The sequence below is a fragment of the Polyodon spathula genome, unplaced genomic scaffold, assembly GCF_017654505.1.
Source record: "Polyodon spathula isolate WHYD16114869_AA unplaced genomic scaffold, ASM1765450v1 scaffolds_1601, whole genome shotgun sequence".
Lineage (NCBI taxonomy): Eukaryota > Metazoa > Chordata > Actinopteri > Acipenseriformes > Polyodontidae > Polyodon > Polyodon spathula.
Window position 1 is genome coordinate 48,023 of NW_024473078.1, and position 27,821 is coordinate 75,843.

The 27,821-nt window shown below is 47.9% G+C and overlaps 1 protein-coding gene across 1 annotated transcript in view; it reads right to left on the bottom strand.

The window, feature by feature from the left end:
- Window positions 1-27,821, bottom strand: part of LOC121309963 (DENN domain-containing protein 4B-like) — a 37,150-nt gene that overhangs the window by 9,028 nt on the left and 301 nt on the right. Inside the window, exons 2-25 of the mRNA XM_041243161.1 lie at window positions 27,277-27,591; window positions 26,108-26,360; window positions 24,261-24,330; window positions 23,219-23,388; window positions 20,422-20,663; window positions 19,170-19,236; window positions 18,559-18,617; window positions 15,401-15,545; window positions 14,433-14,608; window positions 14,168-14,268; window positions 13,544-13,759; window positions 11,501-11,646; window positions 10,496-10,629; window positions 10,054-10,168; window positions 8,908-9,114; window positions 8,134-8,262; window positions 7,428-7,578; window positions 6,729-6,884; window positions 5,413-5,620; window positions 4,474-4,756; window positions 3,684-3,788; window positions 2,613-2,788; window positions 1,943-2,111; window positions 1,305-1,550 (exon numbers count right to left, since the gene is read on the bottom strand). Coding sequence (XP_041099095.1) covers window positions 1,305-1,550; window positions 1,943-2,111; window positions 2,613-2,788; window positions 3,684-3,788; window positions 4,474-4,756; window positions 5,413-5,620; window positions 6,729-6,884; window positions 7,428-7,578; window positions 8,134-8,262; window positions 8,908-9,114; window positions 10,054-10,168; window positions 10,496-10,629; window positions 11,501-11,646; window positions 13,544-13,759; window positions 14,168-14,268; window positions 14,433-14,608; window positions 15,401-15,545; window positions 18,559-18,617; window positions 19,170-19,236; window positions 20,422-20,663; window positions 23,219-23,388; window positions 24,261-24,330; window positions 26,108-26,360; window positions 27,277-27,591 — 4,039 coding nt within the window. The remainder of the gene's footprint in view (window positions 1-1,304; window positions 1,551-1,942; window positions 2,112-2,612; window positions 2,789-3,683; window positions 3,789-4,473; window positions 4,757-5,412; window positions 5,621-6,728; window positions 6,885-7,427; window positions 7,579-8,133; window positions 8,263-8,907; window positions 9,115-10,053; window positions 10,169-10,495; window positions 10,630-11,500; window positions 11,647-13,543; window positions 13,760-14,167; window positions 14,269-14,432; window positions 14,609-15,400; window positions 15,546-18,558; window positions 18,618-19,169; window positions 19,237-20,421; window positions 20,664-23,218; window positions 23,389-24,260; window positions 24,331-26,107; window positions 26,361-27,276; window positions 27,592-27,821) is intronic.

The following is a 27,821-nucleotide window of genomic DNA, read 5'->3' on the forward strand; positions in this document are numbered from 1 at the left end:
TTTCTGTTTTCTACATGTTAACCACTCCCTAATCCATGCGAATGCATTTCCTTGAATCCCTGCTGCATTCACTTTGAGAATTGAATTGACTGTCAAAAGCTTTCTGGAAATCCTAATAAACCATGTGGTATGCTTTGAGTACGCTGAATATATGAGAAGTACACAGAAGTATATTCAACGTATACGGACACCCTTATTGCATTTATAATCCAGGTCAAACAGTGGATTTGAAGAAAAAAAAAAATTCTGTTTTTTTAATTAAATATCTTTACACCAATAAAGTCCCGTTTATAACTCTGAACCACACACCAAGTTAAGCTGAGTACATTGATTTTATTGGAACATGGAAACTGAAGTACATCAGTATTTTGATATTGTGGACATTGCCATTGAAAAGATACACCAGGGGGCGCAGTTGAGACAGCACAGAGTTATTTTTTTCCCCTGTCACTGACAGCGCAGACACACACTGAGCAGAACAGACGGGTGGAATAAAAACGAACACAAACGACATCTCGGATTTCTGTAACTTTTCAAGGTGTGTGTCGGAGAGGGTGGGATAATGTGTCTTTTTATGTTTTTCTTTACAATATTCCGAGTATAAAGGACAGCGATTCCGAGTATAAAGGACAGCGATTCCGAGTATAAAGGACAGTGATTCCGAATATGTGACAAGGCTCCAACTGTAGCTATAATATATATATATATAAATAAATAAAAGGCAGAATTTGAACCATAGCTAGTCATACTTTCACTGCAACTACATAACTGCTACGCTACACAGATTCACATCTTAACCCTTTCAACAGACTAAAAACACAAGCTTAGTTAGAAGAAACAATTCGGGCAACCTTGGCACTTGGCACAAATGGAGGGCACTTTTGATAACTTGCCGTTTTTTCACATTTCCAATGTGTTTTTATTTCAGATTGTAAATTGACCCCTACTGTAAATGCACTGCAGCACTGAACCTTATTGTGTGCTGGGAGCCTGGCTGTGAGGTGGACAGCAGTGCCAGCAGCCTGCCCGTGCCTCCCTGTGTTCCCTGTGTGAGCTGGGAGCCTGGCTGTGAGGTGGACAGCAGTACCAGCAGCCTCCCCGTGCCCCCCTGTGTTCCCTGTGTTACCTGTGTGAGCTGGGAGCCTGGATGTGAGGTGGACAGCAGTACCAGCAGCCTCCCCGTTCCCCCCTGTTCCCTGTGTTCCCTGTGTTACCTGTGTGAGCTGGGAGCCTGGCTGTGAGGTGGACAGCAGTACCAGCAGCCTCCCCGTGCCCCCCTGTGTTCCCTGTGTTCCCAGTGTTACCTGTGTGAGCTGGGAGCCTGGCTGCGAGGTGGACAGCAGTGCCAGCAGGTTACTGGGCAGCCCAAGACGCTGGAAGTACCACACCAGGTTCCAGTAGATGATGGGGTGGCTGTCGATGAGCTGCGGCTGGGCCAGCACCCCGTCACCCTCGTTTTCCAGCAGACTCTCCAGCTCCTTGCGAAGGACCAGCGGGCTCAGGTATGCCACGGTCACCCCCTGGATGGGGCCCCCTGCGCTGCTGGGCACCTGGGGTGGAGTCCAGGAGACAGGAGGCTCAGAACTGACACTTTATATTGTTTACAAGTTCTTAAGCAGTAAATATTGTGTTCTCTTACACAGGTAGAGATTCTCATACACTCAATAACTAATGATTCTTTAGAAGGTAAATCTAACTCTCTACAGGTGAGGGTTTGTGCGGCTCACTGTTCTCCACAGAGTAAGAAGAGCAGCGATCATCACAAACCCAAGCAGCAGGGTTTTGGTGTCTCTTTACCTCTAACCATTGCAGTAACACTGGGGAGCAAACTTGCTTCTGCCCCTTTTCTAAAGGAATAAACTGCCTGCTTCAAGCTGATTCGGAGCTACTGTGCAAGGGACGCTTTCCCTGGGGAAGGCGGCGAGGCCGGGCAGATACACACCAACGACATGGAGCTCCCGTCAGACAGGCGGCTGCTGCAGTCCGAGGCAGAGTCCTCCTCGCTCAGCCCATTGTGCAAGGGGCGCAGGAAGCAGTCCTGAGCAGCAGGGGGCTCCACCACACTGTCAGAAACAAGCGAGATCTCCGCACTCGACGAGCCCGTCACAGAACTGCAACCAAACACAGTAACCAGTACCAAGACCACCGTTAAAAGATACAGTCCCGCTTTCCTATTGACAGCAATGTAAATGTCACCTCCACTATTAATGGCATGTCTGAATTAAGCTGACTGCAGCGGACAAATATTCCATAAATCTTACCTGTCCTGCACTTCCGATCATTATATAGGTCTCAAATATCCGGGTTTGAAAGAAATATGTAATGCAGTAGACATGCACTTGTATTAAAAAAATGAAATCTGGTACTATACCAGGGTAAAGAAATCTGTTTGCAGGCCTTGATTTTAGGCAGTCTTGCACTTCCTTGGTCACGGTTGACCTAGGAACTGAACCTGTAACACATTTCTTGGAAGGTAAGGCAAGCAAAATGAGAACTTTGTTTGTAAACCGGGACGATATGTGATAATAATAGTTTCTGTGTAATTGCAGGAAGATGCAGAGTGTCTGTGTGAAGTCGCAGGGGGGGGCTCTGTGTAATGGCGCAGTGGGTACCTGGGCGCTAGCGGTTGGGCACTGAACTCCATGTTGAGCAGAGGGACGAAGCTGCCAGAGCAGTAGGGGCAGCTAGAGTTGAGATTGGAGTCGTCGGAGGTCCAGCCAGCCATGATCTCCTCATCGTACACCAGAGAGTTACAACTGCGACACAATGAACAGCTCGACATCAGCACCTGAGACAGAGAGAGAGACAAAAACAGAGAAAGAGACACACAATAAAGGACAAAGAAGAGACACACTGTGTCAGTTTAAACCTCAGTTCAGTGCACAGCTACTAAATGTTTACCCCTTCACTGTGCATTTACACTAAACTCAGATATAGGACTGTGACAGAAATACAATGATTCTTGGTTGTAAATCTCCCTCCAGACCTGTGAGCACTTGGATGAGTTCTTTGGACGGGCTGGCCTGACAGTTCTTTCCCAGGGTTGAAGGGAAGTCGGCCAGCCAGGAAGGGGGCGAGACACTGTTGCAGTAACGCATTGACCCGGAAGGGAAACGACGCGGCACCCGCAGATTGGAGAGGCGGTTGCACTTGTTACCAAGGGGACACGTGTGACAGCATAAAAGGGGACGGAGAATCGGAACCTGTTCCTTCGCTTTGGTTTGTGCAAATAAACTAGGAAGGACTGTGAGAGACCCCGTGGCACGTAAAACGTACTGTGAGCGTTTTGTTTCTTTCTCTTGTCTTGTGCATTACTAGATGGCTAACGCAGACCCGGAGCTGTCGCCAAGGGCCAGCACTAAACAACACTGCACCATTGTCACAAATATAAACTTGCACCACCCACCACTAGCACTCCTGCATGTTTATTATTTGGGACATTAGTGTGCATTGCCGGGGAATTATTGTTTGGTCGCCAGACCTGAAAACTACAATTAAAACATTTCCAAACTGGATTACAATGATCTCTGTCTGCTGCTTTCACAAACTGCATGACTCCAGCACCTGTTGCCACTTAGTCACATGAAACATACAAACCTGTTCTCTATCTCAGCTGAACCCACCTGTGACACACAAAGCTACGGATATTTAAACTTTCTGTGACAGTATGAAATCACCCGCACCTCCATTCCTGGCACCTCCTGACTGGAATCGGACGACTTCCTGGCGTGAAAGGTCAGGGGGGTTGAGTCGGACACTTCCAAGTCGCTTCCAACAGACAGGGAGCTCTGCAACAGACACAGGATGAGAAGTGACATGAGCCCAATGCACCGAGGCAGGGAGACGAGGGCACTGCAATACTAGCGACACCATACCCATGAGAAGGACTGCAACGATACGTACCACCCTGGGGGGCTTACAGGAGGCGCACAAAGATCATTTAATGAGGGACTATTCTGTTAAAACGACACACATTAAAACGAATAAGGAGAGAAAGTATTCAACTATAAAAGACGTTTATTCTTCATACAATGAACTACAATGAGCTGTGATACAGTGAATCGTTAGACCCCTACTAACGAGTAGATTTCAATAAGATGACAATAAGTGGAGAGGGGCAAGTGCATTATTTTAAAGCAGCAACTACAGAGCGTGCTGGTTCCCTGCAGTGATGTATATTGAAACAGCAGGTACACAGTATATGGGCTCCCTAAAGACATGTATATTGAAAAAGCAGCTGTACAGTATGTGGGCTCCCTCGCTGGGTAATTCAGTATCTCCTGCCTCTTCCTAAGCCCACACAGAGCAGACACTGGAGCTGAATTCTGACCCTTTCAATTAAGAGCTTGCCATTTAAAAGGAATGAAATCGTATTTAACTCTTTCAGCACCACGTGCAATATTGATACTGAGCAGAATTTGCATTTCAATTGTTTTCATCTCTTTGCGTTTGCGCGCATGCGGAGCGCATTACCTCAGAGGCTGCAGTGTACAGCCGCTCCTTGGCCCTCAGCAGCTTGTCCGTGACGTGGCCCCTGCGTGACTGCCTCTGCTCGGAAGCTCTGCTCACGGGCCCCGCGGAGCCGCTGTGCTGGCGGTCATCCACGCTGGCTGTGCGGCGCACTGTGGCCCGGTGCTTGGTCGGGGTGAGGAGCTGCTGCAGCTTTCCCGCCAGGCTCCGCCCCGACGACGCCACGTGGTTACAGTTCTCATCAACCGCCTTCTTCCCGCGGCCCCCGCTCTCCTGCTCCAGCAAGCAAGTGCCTGGGGGGGGGGGGGGGGGGGGGGGGGCAGAATTTCACAGGGTTATTTTTTGTGGGGGGGAAAAAAAAAAAAAAAAAAAACTATCTGATGTGGGGGATATTAAAAAAACACCTTCGAAAATAAATATTTAAAGAATTCTGAAAAAAAAAAGCGCCATTAGGAGGAAATATTTTAATTAAAAAAACAGTAACTCGGAGACACTAATAAATAAACAAAAAAAAAAGGATCTGAAAAGATGTACTCTGAAAAATAATAATAAAAACAAATACACAGTATATACAGTTTGTGTATTACATATATAATATATATGAAATACACACATTTCCATCAAAGAATGAATGTCAGTCATGCTAAAAGAGGATGCAACAGACCCATGGAAAGCAGAACAGTGCAGTGGTTAAGGGCTCCCATAACAAACATTCAGTAAAACTTTTACATCCAAATAAGGTCTCAAAAATACCAGGCCAAAACCAGACCTCAGTTTCATATTTTTTAAACAGTGAAAGTTTTTTTTTTTTTTTTTTTTTAAATTGATTTATTTATTTTAAAATATAATTATATAAAAGACAGACTGGAACACCATTTTTTTTTTTTTTTAGTCAAATTAAATCTCCTGTGAATCTTTTCAAATGGATTAAACATCGAGGCCTACCCGCCTCCCTGCTCGCCTGGGTCTCCAGGCTGACAGCTGTAGCTCCTCTCTCGGCCCTCTGTCTCAGCGAAGTCCCTGGAGAAGGTGGAGAGGCACACCTCGCTGCGCTGCAGCACCCGGCCACTGGGGGGCTTGTGAGCGTCTCCGCTGTCGTTGCCGGGGGCGCCCAGATTCTTCAGGGTGGCCCTCCGAAGGTCCTTGGATTCTACAAAAGGGAAACAAAGCTTATTATGGGGTGTGAAATGGAGAACACATTTACACACAGTTAATGGATTTACATGTAGACAAAACAGGTCACACAGTTAATACGGACATTCGCTTATTGTAGAAACACAAGTTACAAGCCAACTCTCTCTATCATTTGTTCTTTAGTCTCTTGGTGTTGACAGAATTTGATTAAGATGCATGCAGCTTTACTAGATTACATTCTTTGGAAACAGTTTACCACTTCTTTATGGTTCTGGTTTACTCCCACTCAGGGGTTAATTTGTGCCGTTAATTTGTGTTTTCTTTTTTTTTTTTGTTGCAAAAAGCAAACTATCTACGTGACACGTACCAAATAATGCCTTCCTGTTCCATGAATTGAATGGCAAGTGTGCTGTAACTAAATATTTTATGATGCGACGAGTAAGAGGTACTAATTTTTTGCACCCCAAAACAGTGAAAAATGAGTGCTCTGAACAACAGGGCCATCGCTCCTGTTGCACAGATTAGTTGGCCCGCCGCTGGTATTGTTCAAAACAGTAAGACACGAAACCCCGATCCACAAACAGAGGAGAACGTGAAGCATATCTGGGAGCTGCTGGGAATCAAGGGCGGTGCATTAGGTCTACAAAAAAATAAAAAACAACACAATAAAATTATAATAATAAACCCCTGCTCCTACCGACGCCAAAATAAAGCATCTCCAGTCCCAAACGTATCAGACCTCTGCTCAGTCTCCTCTCTAACAGAACCGACATGCTGTAACCCTACCAAACCCTCGGAAATCCTGGATGCAACACAGTTTGCAGATTTCAAGAAGATCTGAATCAACCGCGTGAAACAAACCGTAAATCAGAACTGTTTGCACAGAAGAAAACGAAGATAAACATCCTAGCACACATCTTTGACACATGCTTTGATCATGAACCTTCAGAAGTCAGGCCACACCTGTATCACAGCACGTTGTATTTACTGTTTAAGTACCAACAGCCTTGGGTAAAGTAATTCATAGTAGTACTTAAATATTTGATTTGACGAAAAACCCTCCTCCATGTGGAAGACTCAGTAGCTAGTTGAGAACACCTCCCTCTCCCCTCAGTGACACTCACTCTCCGTATGGCCCCGCATGCTGCTCAAGCTGTTACTCTTGATCAGGGGGCCGCTCAGGGACTCGTGGCTGGAGGCGTCACTCAGCCCGCTCCAGCTTGCCTGGCGAATAAGACTGCACTGGGGGCGTGCCTCCGAGGCTCGATCGACCGTGATATCTGAGGAGAGACCAGATTGGGCCTGAAGACCTGAAGCTTGCAAGAGTGTTGCAGAGCGAGAGGGGGCCATCCGCCCGTCTCCTTAAACTCAAAACGTAAAGGATCCCAGTGATTCAGCATCAACATGGCTAGGTAACCCATTCCACACCCTCACCACTCTGTGAACAAGTGTCGCCTACACTCTGTCCTAAGACTATCACCATCAAATTCCCAACTGTGTCCTCTGGTCCTGGTTTCTGTGCCTGAAGTATTGCTTAGGGTCTGTCACCTGTGTAAGACTGTAAAGACTTCAAGCAAGTCTTCAATCTTCACGGCCCGTTCCTTTAAGCCCTGGGATTCATCTGGCTGCTGTTTGCGAGGCTCTATCCAGGGCTACAATGCCCCTTAGGTGCTGCGGTGCCCGGAACGGAACATGGAATTCCAAGTGCAGCCTCACCATTATACAACCTATAGAATGCCCTTCACAATTTAATTCGCTGTACCCTAGATGCATGTAAATCCATATTCCATCTGCCGGGGATATGCACCTCTTATAGGGCGTACCTGGGGGGTCCTTGTATGCCATCCTCTGTTGCTGCTTCCACTGTTTGATTGGCTGCCGGAAATGGGCCACGGCCAGTACCACGTTGCGCAGTTTGGCCCAGAGCAGACGGCCGCCCTGATTAGTGGAGGGCCACTTGCTCTCCAGCACCGCCTGCAGGACAGTGGAGGAAAGGCACCGAGCATGAAATTAAAACATTACAGACCTCCAGTAAAACTCACTTCCAATTCAATTTCCTTTAAAACTACCTGGCACTTTATCAAAACATGCAATAAGCACAACTCAGAATGACTGCAAACATCGTAAAACAGCAAGGGGGATTCAAGGAAAGAACCATACATTTAAACATTGCATGGTTTAATCATTCACAAGGTTGGTTATTTCACTGTTAGGCAGCAATGTTGATAGTAAATTCTACAAATCCTGTATTGTCCTGTGTAACAGCCCCTCACTAATTCACTTTTTTCAGTATATTTTTTCTGTGCCAGTCAGATAGAGGGAGCACTGCACTTACTTACACAAACGTGTGCAACACAGGCTAGATCAAAGACATGTGCAACACTATGAGCCATCACTCTTCCCTTTGCATTGCTGGCAATGCACATTTCTGCTTCAGTCTCTCCACTGCAGATCAACAGAGCCCACCCCGTCCCCCCCATCCCGCTTCCATGCCCAGTGCTTCAGTGTCTCTCGGATGAGGGGCCTCACCTTGTTGTAGTAGCCGTATGTGATAGTGTTGGGAGTGATGCCGGCCCTCTTCATCTCCAGCAGCACTCTGACCGCCAGGACTGGCTGACCGTACTGACCGCAGAGCTGCATCAGGATCCGGTAGCACACCTGCAGGCAGACAGACACTGAATCAGGACCTGGCTATCCCAGGAGGGTCAGCATTAGCAGGGCAGGTTCTCCTAAGATACCCCCAGTCCCATGATTACTCAGACAAAAGCTGAACTTGCAGCAGGCATCGGATCAAGTTCACTCAACAATGCTGGACCCTGATAGCTGCTTTCAAGACGATAATGCACCCAGCTTTGAAAGTTTTGAGCAGCATGACATCTTCTTAATCCACAGATCTCAATCTAATTCGGCATGTTTGGGATGAGCCTGAAAGCATTTGTCATCACAATAAGCTGCAACTGTCATTAATATTGAAATCAGTCTACTAGAAAAGGGGAGAAGCTCTATTGGAAAGAGGCATGGCAGTGTGTGTGTGTGGGGCAGGAGCCACAGTAGCAGGGGCAATCCTGCTGGTCAGGCAGCTCCAGGAGGCATCAGGAGTCCATCAGCAACAGCAGAGGCAACGGCAAGAGACAGCTGTGGAGCCGAGGCCTAAAACAGTGCCGAACGGATTAAAATGCTTTATCAGTGTTTATTGGTTAAAAGCCAAACTCAGGAACAGTAATTACGCCAAGCGGTTTCCCGAACAAGTGTTTTCAGAGCCGAGCAAGCGGTTCCCAGGAGGAGCACGGGGACATGGCTCACCTCGTCCGGCAGCACCACCTTCCTCGTCTCCATGTGCTTCAGCACCTCGTAGGCAGTCTGCAGCGCTCGCACCTTGGAGCTCTCGGCCTGCACGAAGACGGGCAGGTAGATGAACCACAGCCCGTAGCAGTGGCCCAGCAGACACTTGGACCACATCTCCGGAACCGCGGAGTACTTCTGAGCTCGCTTTTGAGCCAGCTTGATCTCCTGCAGACACAGTGAAGGCATTATCAGTGAGGCGCAAAGCGATTCCAGCCTCCAGCGCTCCCCTTTACAATGCTGTAGCTGGGGTAGGAGTGTAATGATTCACAGCGTACCCATGAAAAGCGATGCTTTCTTTCCATGACATAACACTGGTCTGTATCGGGATACAAGATCACAGCACAGCTTTGAAGCATGTTTCCCTGAATGCGCATTCACGTCACACAAAGGGAACTGAGTTATGTTATTTTTTTATAAATGGCTTTGTTTTTACAATTTTGTATGTACCAGTTTACAGCTGTTTACACAATATTTTCTTTTCAAATGTTTATTTTATTACAGTTTTTCATTTTTTTTACCTCATGCATCATATGCACCAATTTTGAAAATAAATAAGTTGTTTCTGCTATGCAAATGTTAAGATACGATGTTCAGGAATGCATCTTTTTGGTTGTATCTGATAGTTTGTCTTTCATTTACATATCGAAGCTGTTTAAAACGTACCCGTCAAAATGACGACTACTGGCGGTTCTAGGAAGTAGCACAAACCCAGCGGTTCTAGTGTTAACAAAATAGTCATTAAAGGATCATTAGATCTTATAAAGCAGGGCACAGGAAGCCAGTCACCTGCATCGCGATGCAGATTGGATTGAGACCTGCCTCTCGTGACAGCGGTGTATCGTTACACCCTGATTCAGGGTCCACAGTTACGAGCTCGTCTATCGTGCACTGAGAATGAAGGGGCCGGTGGAAACCCATTATAGGGATGCCTCAGTTCCACAGTATAAAGAGCTGCCTTATAAACGGGGTGCTGTGTACCCCATACTTCTAACGGGTACAGTAACCGCTCTGGTTAAAAATACTGTATTTGAATTGAATTGTATTGTATCAAATGATTCTCTCCCGGTATCCCTGTGTTTGGATAGAGGAGAGGACAGACAGTACCTGCTTTGTCCTGCGGGGGGCAGGGCTGCTGGGGGCGCTGCCTCGGGCCTGGACCTTGAGCAGATCCTGGGGCTGGTCGAACAGCTCCATCCTGAGGGGAGGGAACACATCGTACCTGCAACAGAAACACACACCCTGACTGATAAATACAAACGAACACCGCACCATTTAATTGTTATAACATATTTTGTATGCATCTGTCAATTTGACCGCTCCTGGGAGGAATAGGTATGACTATTTTATCTCCCCAATTTTTGTAGCTATGTGATTAGTACATATATTTAGGAAAAGTCAGGAAAGAACAGCTATGTATCTTTAAAGCAATTTAAATTTAAATTCCCAAAATGACCGCCTTGGTCGTTCTGGTGTGTTAAAGAGGTTGTAGCTAACCCAGAAAGCCAGTCCCAGTATGGAACTGGAATTATGAAATGCCAGGGGCTACCTGTAGAGGGCGGGGCACTCCGAGCCGTCAGGCCCCTGTGGCTCCTCAGGGGGCATGATGAACACGGTGCGCTCCCCGCTGTGCGCTTCATCCAGGTCAATGAGGCGCGTCTGCCCCGGCTTCTCTACATCCACCTGCAAGAGACAGAGAGCGTGGGAAACGAGGGCTCACACCCTGAACGGACACAAGGAATCAAGCTGCTCTTCAGATGCCTTTTATTATTATTATATATTTATCTGGCAGACGCCTTTATCCAAGGAGACTTATAGGTGTTACAGGGTTACAATATGTATATTTCATCACAGTATAGTTTACAGAAAATGCAAATACTAAAATACAATATGAAATAGGGTTAGTACATATTAGTAGTGCAGTAGTACAAGGACAGGGCATCAGCTGAGGATCCAGCAACGTGGTTTCGTGCTCCTCATTGCAAAAAATAAGAAAGTTGGCACAGTTTGTATTTGTGGAACACACATCACTTGCACCTTAAAAGGGTGAAGAATGGCAAGAAAAAAAAATCATTATCCTTGCATGTCTCGTTTCAGCAAAGATTCGTAGCCACAAACCCTGCTGCCAATCACCACTTCAACTAGCCTGGGTTCAGTATCCCCACTTTTTCAGTTATCAAGGTGGGTCTGTCAGTGAGAGCTGCATGAATAGATAGGGTTACCATATGACTCCATGAACGCTGGATAGCTCAGGCTTTTCAACTCATACCCCAAGACATTCTGGTATGTTTGACCGGTCTCAGATACCTTTCACACCAGGACTACGCGTACCAGAATGCAATGGGGTGTGACTTGAAAAACCTGAACTGCACCACTGTTCATGGAGTCATACGGACGTCCTAACTGACTATCTAAGCAGAAGCAATAGAGAATGATGGAGAACACGCACGCACACACACACAGAGGGATATTAAAATCAGGTAAGAAACATAGGTGGCGTTTCCCTCTAAAACACGACAAATAAAACTGGATTTCCTCACGCATGCCACAGTACCTTCTCTACACACCCGTCGAAGAACTCGAGGCAGACGTGCCGGTCGCTGACGAAGGAGCACTCCTCAATGAACTGAGTGAACATCTGAGTGCGGGTGAGAACAGAGAACACCTTCTGATGAGTGCGCTCTCGAGACTTCAGGAACCCTGGAGAGAGACAGAGAGGAGCACAGTGAAGCAGGGCACTCCCACAGCAGCCAGCTAGCGAAGCACACCTCCCTCCCCAAAATCAAACCTTCACAGCAATGCACACACGCCCAAAAACACAGCCTTCAGAGCAATACACACCCCCCCAAAACCAGAGCCTTCACAGCAACACACCCCCCCCCACCCCCCAAAACCAGAGCCTTCACAGCAACACACACCCCCCAAAACCAGAGCCTTCACATCAATACACACCTCCCCAAAACCAGAGCCTTCACAGCAATGCAAACTCCCCCAAAACCAGAGCCTTCACAGCAACACACACCCCCCAAAACCAGAGCCTTCACATCAACACACACCCCCCAAAACCAGAGCCTTCACATCAACACACACCCCCCAAAACCAGAGCCTTCACATCAACACACACCCCCCAAAACCAGAGCCTTCACATCAACACACACCCCCCAAAACCAGAGCCTTCACATCAATACACACCCCCCAAAACCAGAGCCTTCACATCAACACACACCCCCCAAAACCAGAGCCTTCACATCAATACACACCCCCCAAAACCAGAGCCTTCACATCAATACACACCCCCCAAAACCAGAGCCTTCACATCAACACACACCCCCCCAAAACCAGAGCCTTCACAGCAACACACACCCCCCAAAACCAGAGCCTTCACATCAACACACACCCCCCAAAACCAGAGCCTTCACATCAACACACACCCCCCAAAACCAGAGCCTTCACATCAATACACACCCCCCAAAACCAGAGCCTTCACATCAACACACACCCCCCCAAAACCAGAGCCTTCACATCAATACACACCCCCCAAAACCAGAGCCTTCACATCAACACACACCCCCCAAAACCAGAGCCTTCACATCAACACACACCCCCCAAAACCAGAGCCTTCACAGCAACACACACACCCCAAAACCAGAGCCTTCACATCAACACACACCCCCCAAAACCAGAGCCTTCACATCAATACACACCTCCCCAAAACCAGAGCCTTCACAGCAACACACACACCCCCAAAACCAGAGCAGGAAGGAAATAAGACTCCTATTGCACAGCAGCTTCAATCATTCCAGGTTTTACTACCAGTTTGATTCGCCTTAGTGCAGAGGTAAACAAGCTTGGGTGTGTCTTATTTAACTCTGAGTAAAGCCAGGAGTGGATCAAACCGCTATGTAATGGGAGTCTTCTTTTCATTCCTGCTGTTGCATTGCACACTACTGCAATTACACTGTAGCATTGCTTTTTAATTGTAGTGGAGCTGCGCCCCCCCCGCGTTTTCATTAATATACCAGGAATGGGTCAAACTGCCGTGCAAGAAGAATCTTACTTCCATCCCTGCGATGGCAAAAAACGTTTGAGTAAAAGTTGATTTAAGATTCTTATAAATATATCAAAACCACCTGGAGTAGGTTTCTGAATACACCCCTGCAACCCCTGGCTTTTATTATCAGTGGTTGCGGATTCCCACTGTTGGTGCCAGTAATACATTCTTTCTCTGCATGTTAACACAACTTTGCTGCAATAGGAGAAGACTGCTGTGGGCTGAAAGGAAAACTCTGAGAGAAACCTACTTCAGGCTCCCTCAGTACAGAGCACCGTCAGTGAAGAATTCAGACACTGTGCAGAACACCCTTCAGCTCCTCTCTAGCACTCCAGTGGCCTTTGCTACTGAAGAAAGAGCTTGTTCTTCTCTTTCCCAGACTGGGAGCAATTCCATCAATGCACCGCTATTCCCGGTGTAGCACCAATATCACAGAGACGGACGGTTTGCAGGTACAGGTTGATGCCCCCCCCCCCCCTGCACTGTCCCTTGCGATGGGGAGCGGGTAGAACCCCTCAGCAGGCACACAGACCCCCTCACACTCACCCTGCAGGTTGAAGAGGGAGCTGGAGTCGGTGGTCCGGTCCGAGGGGGCCTGCGTGATGGGGAGCAGGTAGGAGCGGTACCCTCGCAGCAGGCAGCTCATGAAGCGAAGGAACGCTTCCTGGATCTCCAGCTCCAGCTGCTTGCGGCGCCCGTAGATCAGATCATAATCCGTGAGCAGGAACTCCAGGGTAGCCTCCTCCAGAGCAGGGGTGTACACTGGGAGAGCAGGGACAGAGACAGGAGAGGGGGAGAGGGAGAGAGAGAGAGGAGAGGAGGGGTGTGGGGAGAGAGAGAGGAGAGGTAGGATGAGAAAAGGGGAGGCAGAGAAAGGGGGTTGTGGGAAGAGATGGGGAAAAGTGAAGAGAAGAGAAGGAATAAGAGAATACAATTGCCAAATCCATTTCTCTCAGAGGGTGCATTAGTGAGCAGCGGATCTCCGACTCCACTCTAACCCCAAGCACTAGCAGTGGATCTCATCCTCTCTCCAAGCTAACCCCCAGCACTAGCAGTGGATCTCACTGACTCTCTCCACTCTAACCCCCAGCACTAGCAGTGGATCTCACTGACTCTCTCCACTCTAACCCCCAGCACTAGCAGTGGATCTCATTGACTCTCTTCACTCACTCTTCTCCAGCTGCTGGTGGAGCGTCCCCAGCGTGTGCAGTAGCGCTTTACACGGTTTCCGAGGCAACGCCCGCCACGACAGCACCTTCTTATCCTCACTCCTGCACAGGGATACAAAACAGGTGTTAGTGATACCAAGGTACCAAAGTACCCCGCCTCTACTAGGACTGGGTACAGGGAGAGTGGACCTTTTGAACCCTGTACAGACCCCCAGTCTAGTCCCTCTCTACCCACCCGCTCCATCTCCAGCCCCAGCTGCACTCACTGGAAGATGGTGTTAGTGTCCAGGTCCACACAGATGACATCGTTGGGGGGGTCGTAGAGGTCGAAGTAGCTGGAGTGGATGCCCACGATGAAGGGCATGGGGGCGCACAGCACGTCCGCTAGGGTCAGGGGACACAAGGGGATGTAGGGGCACTGCCAGCGCAGGGGGAAGGTCATCTGGAAGGGGGGGGTGAGAGTGGCGTGGTCAGGAAGACATCTCCTCTGAGGATCTCTGATCAAGCTGGTTACTGTTTGATCGTATTCAGAAGTCTCTGCCTTCGAAGACAGCTCTTGTTTTTACATTACATTCTCCAACTACACTTCCATATATTGGAAGGTAAGCACAATTTTGAATTTATATCTTATATTGAAGCACTGCTATAAGGTATAGGAATTATATGTTAGCTTTACAGTGATACATTGGATGCTTTAGGATTTAGCGGTGAGCATTTTGCATGTCTGGTCTAAGGGCTACATATGCGATAACCACAACTGTATCGCAGTGTTAATGCTGTTGACTCTGTAAAGCGCTGGATCGCCCAGGCTGCCTGTTAGCTGGTATCTGACGTGGTCCATTTAAGCGTTTAATAAATCGAAGGAGCACCAGCACTGCTCTGATTCGTTAAAACTTCAAACCTGAATGGGTCTGTGTGATTTTCTTGATACTTAAAAGTCGTCTAGATATATTTTAAGCCCAGTGCACGAACAATCCACTTACAGGAGTCATCTCTGTATCCTCCTTAAACGTCTCCCCCGAGTTTAAGAGTGTGCTTACAGTATACAGACAGACAGACAGACAGATAGATAGATAAAAGGCAGCCGTGGAATCTGACACTGTGATATGTGGCCCGCTGTCAGCGTTTCGGGTCTCAGAGACGAGGGTCAGTATGATCTACTATAAATACAACTCCACAGGTGTGCCATGGTTCAAGTGCATTAATGACAGTGCTGTGCCTGTGCTGAACTCACAGAGACAAGGGCCTCGCCCACGCTGGTCAGCACATCCGGCCTCAGCGAGTGCAGCAGCAGCTTGCTCTCACTCAGCACAGCCAGCAGCAGAGAGGCAGCGTTCTCTGGGCCCAGGTTCTGGAGCAGCTTCACGAAACTAGCTCCGCTAGAGATGGTACAGGGAGGGAGGGAGAGAGAGAGAGAGAGAGAGAGAGAGAGAACTTTATTTAGTCTTACAAATAATTTTTTTTAAAATAAACAAAAAAAAGAGAATTTCCTCAAATCAGAAAACTATCCCCTACAACATCACTGGAAATCTAAATAAACCATGTCATATGCTTTGCAATTATCCATTATCGATGTTGCATCCTCAAAAAAATTGAGCAGGTTAGTCAAACACTATCTCCCTTTCCTAAAACCATGTCGATTGTCTCCCAGGATACTGTTACCATATAAGTAATTTTCCATTTTGGATCTTATTATACTTTCCATAAATTTGCATATAAGAAGTCAGTTTCCTTCTAACTGATGATGTAGATATCCTTCTGTCTGAGGTTGATTGCTGAAGTGTAATGCTGGCTCCAGGGATCAGCTTATTTTGCCTCCCCAGCACATCAGCACACACAATAGCTATGATGCTGGCTCCGGTGATCAACCACAGTGCGGTCTCCCCAGCGCATCAGCATGGCAACCGTCTAGATTGAGCTAAGTAGGGTACATCTCTGGGGTCTTCAAGTGGGCACCTTCCATCCTTGGTGTTTCGTCGACTAGCCCATGCTACCTCAAGAGGGCTCGACGGTGACGCTGGCATCCCAGCATCACCTCCCTCCACTCCCCACTCAGCTCAGCCCAGCTTGCTTACCTGTACATCAGCGTTGCTTTCTTTCTATTGTGCTTGAGATCCCCATCCAGAATCTTTCTGTCTCAACCACAGCCAGTTGCTGCTGCTCCTCCTGCTGCTGCTTTAGATAAGTTCTTCAGTGTGCGCCGCACCTCTTGACCACAGAATCCGACGTCTCTGAGAAACCGGGTTGTAGAGTGTGCCACAGATCCCTGACAACCCACCTCCACTGGGTAAACCCAGACTCTCCATCCTCGCTGTTTCGCTTCAGCAGCTAGTTGAGCACACCAAAGTTTCTTTGTCTCACACGCCTCATCCACAGCGTCCTTCCGTGGCACTGTTAACTCTACCAGGTGAACGAGACGTGCTGATCCAGAACATAAGACAATATCTGGTCGAAGGTTAGTGGTGGAAAAATAAGCCATTCACCAACACCTGCCAGGATTTTCCAGTCTCTAGCAGCTTCCAGTTGTCTTAGACGAGGCTTGGAATGAATACCTTTTCTTGGCGGTTGCTCTCCTGGACGGAAGGAATGTTGTCCTTTGCATGTAATGTTTTGATGGAACTGGTGGCAACTTATTGGTCAGGTTATGCCTGTCTTCCAATGTTAAGGCCAAACAACGCAGCACCTGGTCATGACGCCAAGTAAACCGTCCTTGGCTAAGATATACTGTACCTTACATCCTGTCAAAATGTGCCTTGATGTTGCTGGTGATGAACACAAAGGACATGATGGCTCCTCTCCTACCCAGAGGTTTAGGTTCTGTGGTGATGGGAGAACATCATAGGTTGACCTGATGAGGAAACTGATCCTGCTCGGTTTCACTGTCCATAGGTCTCACCAGCGATCTTGCCTTGTTCCACACTCTCCCATCTCATCCATTCACCCCGCTTGGCCTGGGAAACTGCATTTATCCACCCCATCCTCTCCTCCTGCTTTTGCACCTCGTTGACTACCAGCTTCCTCCGTTGAGCTGGGGCTGCCTTGTATTCCTTTACCATAAAGTCCCACTCTGCTGAGGCAGCGTGGAACTCCCAACCATTTCCTGACGTACGAACTGATTAAAGATTCCAGCTTCTCAACTGTTGTCAAGGAAACCTCGTACACAGTCAGTGGCCACAGCAGCCTTGGCAGTAGACCAAACTGAAAGCACCAGAGTTTCAGTTGGCCTGGTAAAGCGCTGCTGTCTATGCTCTTCAACCCTTCCACTGCTTGTTGTCCCCGTCATACCATCTCCCAAGACTTTTCACTGGCTTCTCAGACACTGTTGGTATTGCCTCAGCATTAATGTAGAACCTCTTATCCACTACTTTACCTTTAATTATAGAGACACTGCTTGATTTAGCGGGCTTGAACGCATTCGTGCCCATTCAATGCTATTGGTTAATTTGCCCAATAACCAATTAGTGCAGGCTGCTGTTGTTATATCATGTCATCCATGTATGCTCGAATTTATACAACAGAAAAGAGACTTTTCATCTTTACTTTACTTTAACAGCATTCCCACTACTACTTCTTGAAGAGGGAGTCAGATGCACAGCTTTCAGAAAATAAAACAGCAGCCCCAGCGCTAATATTCACTCTCCACTACTTTTATACACATCTCTAGCCCCGTTTACATTAAAGGTGCATATTGTGAGGCTATCCATTAAAACAAAGAAAAAAACACACCGAGAAACAGGATGAAATCAAACCCAGCAACAGAGAGAGAAAGAAGTGAAAGTTTTTACAGCCATTACAACTTCTGATTTTGTATCTGCACGGTTGTGGACAGTTTCTTCAATTATACTGCTCAGGATTGTCAAGTTCACATTTTAACACCTCTTCTACCCTTTGTGTTTTATAAAAAAAACTTTTAATCTGCTCCGGAGCATATCCCCCCACCGAGAGATACTCACAGCGTCTCACTCAACCACACAAAACCACTCCCAGCATGCACTACCAGACAGTGAGAGAGAGAGAGAGACGAGATGTGTCAGAGAGAGACAGAGAGAGAGAGACACACACGAGAGAAGGGAGAGGAGAGATGTGTCAGAGAGGGACAGAGAGAGAGAGACACACACGAGAGAGGGGAGAGGAGAGATGTGTCAGAGAGAGAGGAGATAGGGGAGGAGACATAAGAGATGAGAGTGAGACAGAGGAGAGAGAGAAGACAGATGTGAGACAGAGAGAGAAGACAGGATAGATAGAGAGGAGATAGGTGAGGAGACATGAGAGATGAGAGAACGAGACAGAGAGAGACAGAGAGAGAGGCAAGTAGAGAGAAAAGATGTGAGAGAGGAAGAGACTCCCAGGCCTCCAGCGAGATCTCAGACAGGAGGGTGCAGCAGCCCTTACCTGAGAGGCAGCGGTGAAGACACTGGCTGGCACAGCAGCAGGTTGTCATAGGGGGAGAGCTTGGAGAGGAAAAGAGAGAGAAAATCAGTTTCACGAGATGCATTCATCAATCCCGACTCTCTATTGCGGTACAAGCCCAAAAGCATAACATAGCACATAACACTTCAACAAATGGTTCTTGAATGAAAGAAAAGGGCGTTTTATAGTTCTGAATACAGGGATGGAAATAAGACACTGCATAGCAGCTTCACCCATTCCAGGTTTTACTACAAGCTTGATCAGCTACAGTGTCGAGGTAACAAGGTGAGGCGAGTTTTTAAAAACACAGTAAAACAAGGACTGGATCAAACTGCAATGCAACGGCAGTCTTATTTGCGTCCCTGTTGTCTCTGCGTCATGCAGACTGATTAAGCTTCTACCTCTGGTTTTTGAAGCTTGTTTACACCTTCGTCTTAACAAAATAGCCTATCGGTACAGGATCATTTGATCTCATCATGCATCACACATGCTGTCCCATCAGGACCATGTCTGGAAGATGGTGTGAGGCAGCCCCTTGCATGTTATGGAAGTGGTGCACTGGGGGTTCAGATGTGGCATCGCCAGGCTCTTACCTGCACCAGTATGCGGGGTCTGTGTGGTGAGGGGAAGGGCACATTGTGCATGAAGCTGGAGATGTGCCTGTGAGGAACAACATTGAAACACATAGTTAATGAGAAGCCACTATCACTGCTACTGGAACCAATACCCTCTATTCAATCTCAATGCGACGGGTCCATTCCTTTCCTGCAGAATTCTATTGTTCATTTAAAAGCGACACTGCTAATTGGGGGAGCTTCCTTTCTCTTAGGGGGTGAGGGAGGGAGCAGTTCAGTCTCCATGCCTCAAGCCTGCCCTGGACTGGAGGGAGCACCCTTTCTCTTAGGGGGTGAGGGAGCAGTTCAGTCTCCATGCCTCAAGCCTGCCCTGGACTGGAGGGAGCACCCTTTCTCTTAGGGGGTGAGGGAGCAGTTCAGTCTGCATGCCTCAAGCCTGCCCTGGACTGGAGGGAGCACCCTTTCTCTTAGGGGGCTAGGGAGGGAGCAGTTCGGTCTCCATGGGTCAAACCTGCCCTGGACTGGAGGGAGCACCCTTTCTCTTGGGGGCTAGGGAGGGAGCAGTTCAGTCTCCATGCCTCAAGCCTGCCCTGGACTGGAGGGAGCACCCTTTCTCTTGGGGGCTAGGGAGGGAGCAGTTCAGTCTCCATGCCTCAAGCCTGCCCTGGACTGGAGGGAGCACCCTTTCTCTTGGGGGCTAGGGAGGGAGCAGTTCGGTCTCCATGCCTCAAGCCTGCCCTGGACTGGTGGGAGCACCCTTTCTCTTGGGGGCTAGGGAGGGAGCAGTTCAGTCTCCATGCCTCAAGCCTGCCCTGGACTGGAGGGAGCACCCTTTCTCTTAGGGGGCTAGGGAGGGAGCAGTTCAGTCTCCATGCCTCAAGCCTGCCCTGGACTGGAGGGAGCACCCTTTCTCTTGGGGGCTAGGGAGGGAGCAGTTCAGTCTCCATGCCTCAAGCCTGCCCTGGACTGGAGGGAGCACCCTTTCTCTTGGGGGCTAGGGAGGGAGCAGTTCAGTCTCCATGCCTCAAGCCTGCCCTGGACAAGGCCCTGGACTGGAGGGAGCACCCTTTCTCTTGGGGGCTAGGGAGGGAGCAGTTCAGTCTCCATGGGGACTGGTGGGAGCACTCTTTCTCTTGGGGGGTAGGGAGGGAGCAGTTCAGTCTCGATTCAAGCCTGCCCTGGACTGGGGGAGCACTCTTTCTCTTAGGGGGGGAGGGAGCAGTTCAGTCTCCATGCCTCATGCCTGCCTCTTTCTCAGTGTAACACTCACTTCTCTATGGGGAGGACGTGGGGACCCGAGATGGAGTAGCGGTAGATGAAGGTTAGAAACTTCTGGAAGACGTCGAACAAGGGCCAGTGGGACAGCACGCAGATGCTCTTCTTCACCTGCACCATGCGGCTGGTGATTGGCCGGCGGTCGATCACACTGACCAATCCCAGCCGCAGACACTGCTTGTCCTTCAAGCGTTCCCGTGGATACGCCTCATAGAACTGGAGAGCAGCGCCGTACACCTGAGGAGGGGCAGAGGGGAGGAGTGTTACTGCTGAGTGCTGCTGCTAGCACAGCTATAGGGATTACTGCTGCTAGCACAGCTATAGGGATTACTGCTGCTAGCACAGCTATAGGGATTACTGCTGCTAGCACAGCTATAGGGATTACTGCTGCTAGCACAGCTATAGGGATTACTGCTGCTAGCACAGCTATAGGGATTACTGCTGCTAGCACAGCTATAGGGGATTAGGGATTACTGCTGCTAGCACAGCTATAGGGATTACTGCTGCTAGCACAGCTATAGGGATTACTGCTGCTAGCACAGCTATAGGGATTACTGCTGCTAGCACAGCTATAGGGATTACTGCTGCTAGCACAGCTATAGGGATTACTGCTGCTAGCACAGCTATAGGGATTATAAAAATCAAATAGTAGCAAGTCTAATTATATTGTAACTAGTACCACTCCTGCCACTTTTACCATCACCTCTTCTATTATAACTATTTCTACAATATATACCACTGCTCTTAAAGAGCTATTCCACTGTGCTCTTAGTGTTATCACTACTGCACACCTGCAGCAGGCCTTCTAACACACAAATATTCATAAACATGTACACAAAACGCTTAAACTACATGGGAAACACTTTACAAGTGATTAAAAACATGTTACAAGTCATTATAAACAATCTATAACCATGCTATTAATTATGCTATTAACAGCTATGGAATATGATGAGAAAGAATAAGACTATTCTACATTTTTGCCATTGTTTTTTTGCTGTTGTTTCTAGGCAGTTGCAATGGATATAGTCTTTCCAGGTCTGTCTGTCTCTCTATGCCTGTCTCCCCAACTGTACGGGGCTGCTTTGCTTTTGCAATAATTATACTTTTGCTTTTATGTTCTTTCGCTACTGTTTATAACCAGAAAAACTAAAAAAAACAAACATTTTCCTTAACAAAAATGTTTAAAAACTAGAACGAAACTGAGACGAACAAATAAAAACGTGACCAACGAATATTCTGAGCTGCATTAATATCGTTCCGCAAAAATGCTATATAAATAGCACAGCCAAGCTGCAAAGACTTCCTGCTCCGTTTTACATATGCATCAACTCTAAAAAAAAAAAAAATCTCTTAAACTGAAAAGATACTGAAAAGGAAAAAGTGGTTTAAAACTCAAATACCATATTACTTCAATTTGGAACCACCCTCGAATAAACGCTGCGGTCATAGATCAGCTTTATAATAGAGGCCGCCCTCAATAAAGAAACATGCATTGTGTGCTTACTATCTATGAGATTTAGTTTTGGTTTCTCTGTCAAAGAAATTACAAACATGCAACTTACAGTGAGAAAAAAAAATAACCGAGTAGGATGTATTACAGAAATCAAGCTGACACTGGCGCAGAAAAACATCTACTTAACAATCTTGTATTTAACTGCCTCACCAGCATTGTCCTGCCCCTTAACAACCAATATACACTCCTGATTCGCTGGTAAAGTACTCCCCTGACCTTCCAACTCCCACCTAATGTGCGAAAATGACCTAAAACAGTGCTCCCCATTTACAGAACATATCATTTAGAAAAATGAAATACTGTCAAAAAATAACTAATTAAATGAATACTTTGATATTGAATCTCTAACCTGGCTGATCTCCTGCTCTGTGTTTGTGATGGATTCTGATGAGATCACTACCAGGTGAATCTCTAACCTGGCTGATCTCCTGCTCTGTGTTTGTGATGGATTCTGATGAGATCACTACCAGGTGAATCTCTAACCTGGCTGATCTCCTGCTCTGTGTGTGAGATGGATTCTGATGAGATCACTACCAGGTGAATCTCTAACCTGGCTGATCTCCTGCTCTGTGTTTGTGATGGATTCTGATGAGATCACTACCAGGTGAATCTCTAACCTGGCTGATCTCCTGCTCTGTGTGTGTGATGGATTCTGATGAGATCACTACCAGGTGAATCTCTAACCTGGCTGATCTCCTGCTCTGTGTGTGTGATGGATTCTGATGAGATCACTACCAGGTGAATCTCTAACCTGGCTGATCTCCTGCTCTGTGTGTGTGATGGATTCTGATGAGATCACTACCAGGTGAATCTCTAACCTGGCTGATCTCCTGCTCTGTGTGTGAGATGGATTCTGATGAGATCACTACCAGGTGAATCTCTAACCTGGCTGATCTCCTGCTCTGTGTGTGTGATGGATTCTGATGAGATCACTACCAGGTGAATCTCTAACCTGGCTGATCTCCTGCTCTGTGTTTGTGATGGATTCTGATGAGATCACTACCAGGTGAATCTCTAACCTGGCTGATCTCCTGCTCTGTGTTTGTGATGGATTCTGATGAGATCACTACCAGGTGAATCTCTAACCTGGCTGATCTCCTGCTCTGTGTTTGTGATGGATTCTGATGAGATCACTACCAGGTGAATCTCTAACCTGGTTGATCTCCTGCTCTGTGTGTGTGATGGATTCTGATGAGATCACTACCAGGTGAATCTCTAACCTGGTTGATCTCCTGTTCTGTGTTTGTGATGTATTCTGATGAGATCACTATTCTACCTTGTCTGCAGAGGCGCTGGTCAGCACAAATGTTGAGAAGACGGGGAGCTGGTACTTGGTGTTGAGGGGCCAGCTCTCGATGGTGGCTCCCATGGGCAGACAGAACTCTGGCACAGAGTCAGGCAGGGGGAAGGAAGCGGTGTCTTCCTCGGGGTAGCGGCTGAGCAGCCCTGAAACACAGCACACAAAACACAAAGCCTTCAAAACACACGCCCAGCATGCTTTACAATGAAAGCGCATCAGCTGCAGCGCGTGTTCCTTTCACCTACGGCCAAAAGCTTTGCAATTTTAGGGTCGAGACAATAAAAAAATAAGATGTATATGAACGTAGATTTTGAATTTTAATTTTACACCACGTAACAAAATGACATTGCAAAAGTCTACCGGAAGCCGGAAATGTCAATTTTTCAAGCTGTCAGTTTGTTGATAAGTATATGGGAAACTACAAAGCGGTATGTAATTCAATATGTTAACGTAACATTATTCAGCAAGTTTCATTCAACTTAATGAAGCAAAATGTGTTTATTCTACAGGGTGATGCCCAACCTTTGGCTAGGGCTGTGCACCTGTCTCCCAGATTGGGTTTGGCATCGCCCTGGTGTTCTCCTGGTAGACCCTGGGCTTCCCGATTACTCTGGAAGGTTAAATGAATGCTGTAGTTTATTTAAACATTCCTGCAGATTAAGTTCACCCCACAATGCTGCGCTTGCTCCTGACAGCGATGCCTACTTTCAAGATGATAAAGTGATCAGGGCAGACGGTGGTCCAGTCTGATATTAGACGAGGTCCTAATAAAGTGGCCAGGCAGTACAGATACTGTATGTGACATCAGTGCATTGATGCATTAGAAGTAGCAAGCAGTCTCCAATCACCTGCTTCTAGAGCAATCAGCTTTTCAAACAGCCTCCACTCACCTGCTTCTAGAGCAATGGGCTTTGCAAACAGCCTCCACTCACCTGCTTCATAGAGCAATGGGCTTTGCAAACAGCCTCCACTCACCTGCTTCATAGAGCAATGGGTTTTGCAAACAGCCTCCACTCACCAGCTTCGTAGAGCAGGGCGTTGGCCTTTGCGACGGCTCTCTTGTAGCAGAGGTAAAGCGCTGGACCCCACTGCAAAACAACAGGACACTGTGGGTAAGAGCGTGGGGGTTACAGCTTTCGTTCACTCGCACTGAAGAGGCAGAAAACACCAGCCTGGAGAAGGAGAGTGTTGGCACTGGAGCCACACATTAAATCAGAGCTCAATCCCAGATCAGTGCAGCTCCGCACGGGATTCTCAACGAACTCACAAAGTCCAAGCGGCCCGTGGCCTCCATAGGGCTCTCCTACACATGAGCTGGCGTGAGGACTGCTCTGAAACGCACCCCGATATTGTTTTTACTGTTTAATGGTTTGCAACTGTTGTGCTGCTCTTATAATCAGGTATCAGGTTTCTAAAGTCTTTACCTGGCTCTGGGCTTGTCTGGAGAACCCTAAGTGGCAGCACTGACCAGTTGCTTCATTCCATTTAAATCCATTTAAAAACGGCCAAAAGTTTTGCATTACCTAAAACGTTTGGTTTCAGACATATTTAATAATTGTATTTTTTGCTTCTCAAATACCCTGCGTCTTAAATTCGAGTACAGTACAGCGATGCTTGTATTAAAATCAGAAACGGAAGATTACCCGAGTACACAAACAGCAACGTGACGGACTGCCGAGAAAAGACAAACCAAATCGTTACTGCCCGATCTCGAATCATCCAAGACATACAGGCAGCCACTTTCAAAGAAGCGGCATTAAACTTCCTGAGGAATTCAAAGAGAAGCTTTTACAATTTCAGCGTTTCTGACAAACAGCACCAGCTAGGACAGATCGGAAATGCTGATCAGACCCCTGTATTTTTTCAATGCCACAGTTCACAAACCGGGATAAAAACAGTTGTGAGTAATGAGAAGAGGCAATAACTGTAATGCCCTGTGTGAGAGCAGACGGCCGCAGACTGCCATGTGTGTAACTGAGGCTGTATATTTGTAAACGCATATTTATTAGATGTTTTATTTTTTCCTCAAATACAGCGTGGGAAATTTAGGCTGTGTCTTAAATTCGAAAGAATACGGTATATTGTAACTTCAACTACAAAGCAGTATGTAATTCAAAATGTAGCATTAATCAGCAGGTTTCACACGACTTCATGAAGCAAAATTACTTAATTCTACATGATGATGCAAAACTTTTACCCATAGCTGTACACTCTACACAGCACACGTCCTGGATGGGGTTCATTTATAATCCTGCTTTTCATGCAAGCTCCCAGCATGATCCAGTCACATGGTGTATATCAACAGCATATACAGAATGCTATAGAGTAAGACATGCAATGAATAGTTTAATTACAAGTGGGTATGCAGACTGGCAGCCGGGACACTCACCAGAGCTGCAGGCTGGCAGCCGGGACACTCACCAGAGCTGCAGACTGGCAGCCGGGACACTCACCAGAGCTGCACTGGCAGCCGGGACACTCACCAGAGCTGCAGGCTGGCAGCCGGGACACTCACCAGAGCTGCAGGCTGGCAGCCGGGACACTCACCAGAGCTGCAGGCTGGCAGCCGGGACACTCACCAGAGCTGCAGGCTGGCAGCCGGGACACTCACCAGAGCTGCAGGCTGGCAGCCGGGACACTCACCAGAGCTGCAGGCTGGCAGCCGGGACACTCACCAGAGCTGCAGGCTGGCAGCCGGGACACTCACCAGAGCTGCACTGGCAGCCGGGACACTCACCAGAGCTGCAGGCTGGCAGCCGGGACACTCACCAGAGCTGCAGGCTGGCAGCCGGGACACTCACCAGAGCTGCAGGCTGGCAGCCGGGACACTCACCAGAGCTGCAGGCTGGCAGCCGGGACACTCACCAGGCCCGTGTTGAGATTCTTGTCCACCTTGCAGTAGGTGTGTGGGGCGCTCTCCCCCTTGCTGGGCAGGATGAGGGAGATGTCCGTCACGCCCAGCGTGTTGAGGGCCTGCGAGTCGGGGGCGCGCCGGTAGGTGATGAAGGTGCGCTGGGTCCCAGGACCCCCAGATCCCAGGTTAGCAGAGTGGCTGTAGGGAGTGGTCTCGATCACATGCCAGCCTGGCTTCAGGGTCTCCTTCCCTTCATACAGGACCCTGAGGGTGGGGTGGGAGAGTCAGGGTAACTACTCAGCTCTATCCAGCCATTCACTATCTGTCTGAATCCGTACACTAAACAGGCCAACACCACCACAACTGCCAGCCACAGGATCCTGTTATTAACGAACCAGAAACTGTTTGCAAACCAGCACCACCAGATTCCATAGCATAAATGTGGCTGCCTGCACTGGGAGTCCAAGACCACTCCAGTCTCACTGTTTCAAAAAGCACGCACACAGCTCAGTTTCATCTGCTACCAAACTGCTGAAAGACAATGGATCAGCCCTTAATAGCACACGTAACTGAGAATGAACTAAACACCGCTATACCAGATATTTCCCACTGCTCACCAAACCTACAGTTCTCCCCTACCCTCTCCTCTCTTTTATATCTTACTTACCTTTTACCTTCCCGGTACCACACTAGGAATTCTAAGAAATTCTGGTACACTTCCTAGGTCACCTCAGCGTTATCTGGGTCCCTGGCTGAAAGCGTGTCAGTCGATAGGGGAAGCAGCTGGTTGGTTAACGGAAAGAAGCCGCTGAAGGGACGGTGGGGGACAATTCCACGCTTCGGGTGACCAAGGAAGTGTAATGCTATCTAAAGGCAAGGGCTTGCAAACCAGGCTTTCTTTACCCAGGTGCTTTTTCAAAGAGATTATTTTTTTAGATACCAGATATCATGTTTTAACATAAAAACAGAGGTTTACTGTCTTCATAAAAAAAAAAAAAAAGCACACAAGACCTTTTAGAGGATGCATGATTGAGAACGACTCTGTTAGGTGCAATCACTTTCACTCTACAGAAAAGCATGTGTTTGAGTGGCAAGATACGCGACACTCCAAATAGGGATTGTTCAACTTAGGCAAAATAAAAGGCAACATTAAGTGATTGCCCCTCTGCCAGCCCCTCACCCCAGGTCGAGTATCGGCGCCTTGTCTCTGCCTCTTTTGTAGCACAGGTACATGTGTGGGTTGTTGAGCAGCCCCGCGCTCAGCTCCGCTGTGTGCCCGCCCGGAGTCTTCTCGATACAGGTGAAGCCCTCAGGCACGTCCTCGCCCAGCGAGCGCGCGATGACTGCCAGCTCCGTCACGGCCTCCACCGGGCGCACTGCCCGCTGCGGGCCCTCCTCGTCCAGGGGCTTGGAGCCGGGCGTCAGGCCAGCCACCACGAAGTAATCCACCAGCTGGGGGCATGTCTCCTCCGTCATGCTGCCCGAGAGCCAGCCCCTGCAAAGACAGCAGCAGCGTCAGCCACGCCCGCTTCAAAAACATTTTCTAAACTGTAAAGAAAACCTTTACTACAGTGTAATTCAGGGGTTAATTAGCAATTGCATTTGGAGTGTGCGTGGATAAAAACGAGACAATGCAGCTAAAGAGATCTGGTGTAATATAACCCATCGGAGTGGGTAACTTTGTACAATTAGCAATTCATTCATTTAATATTGTTTTCTCCTAAT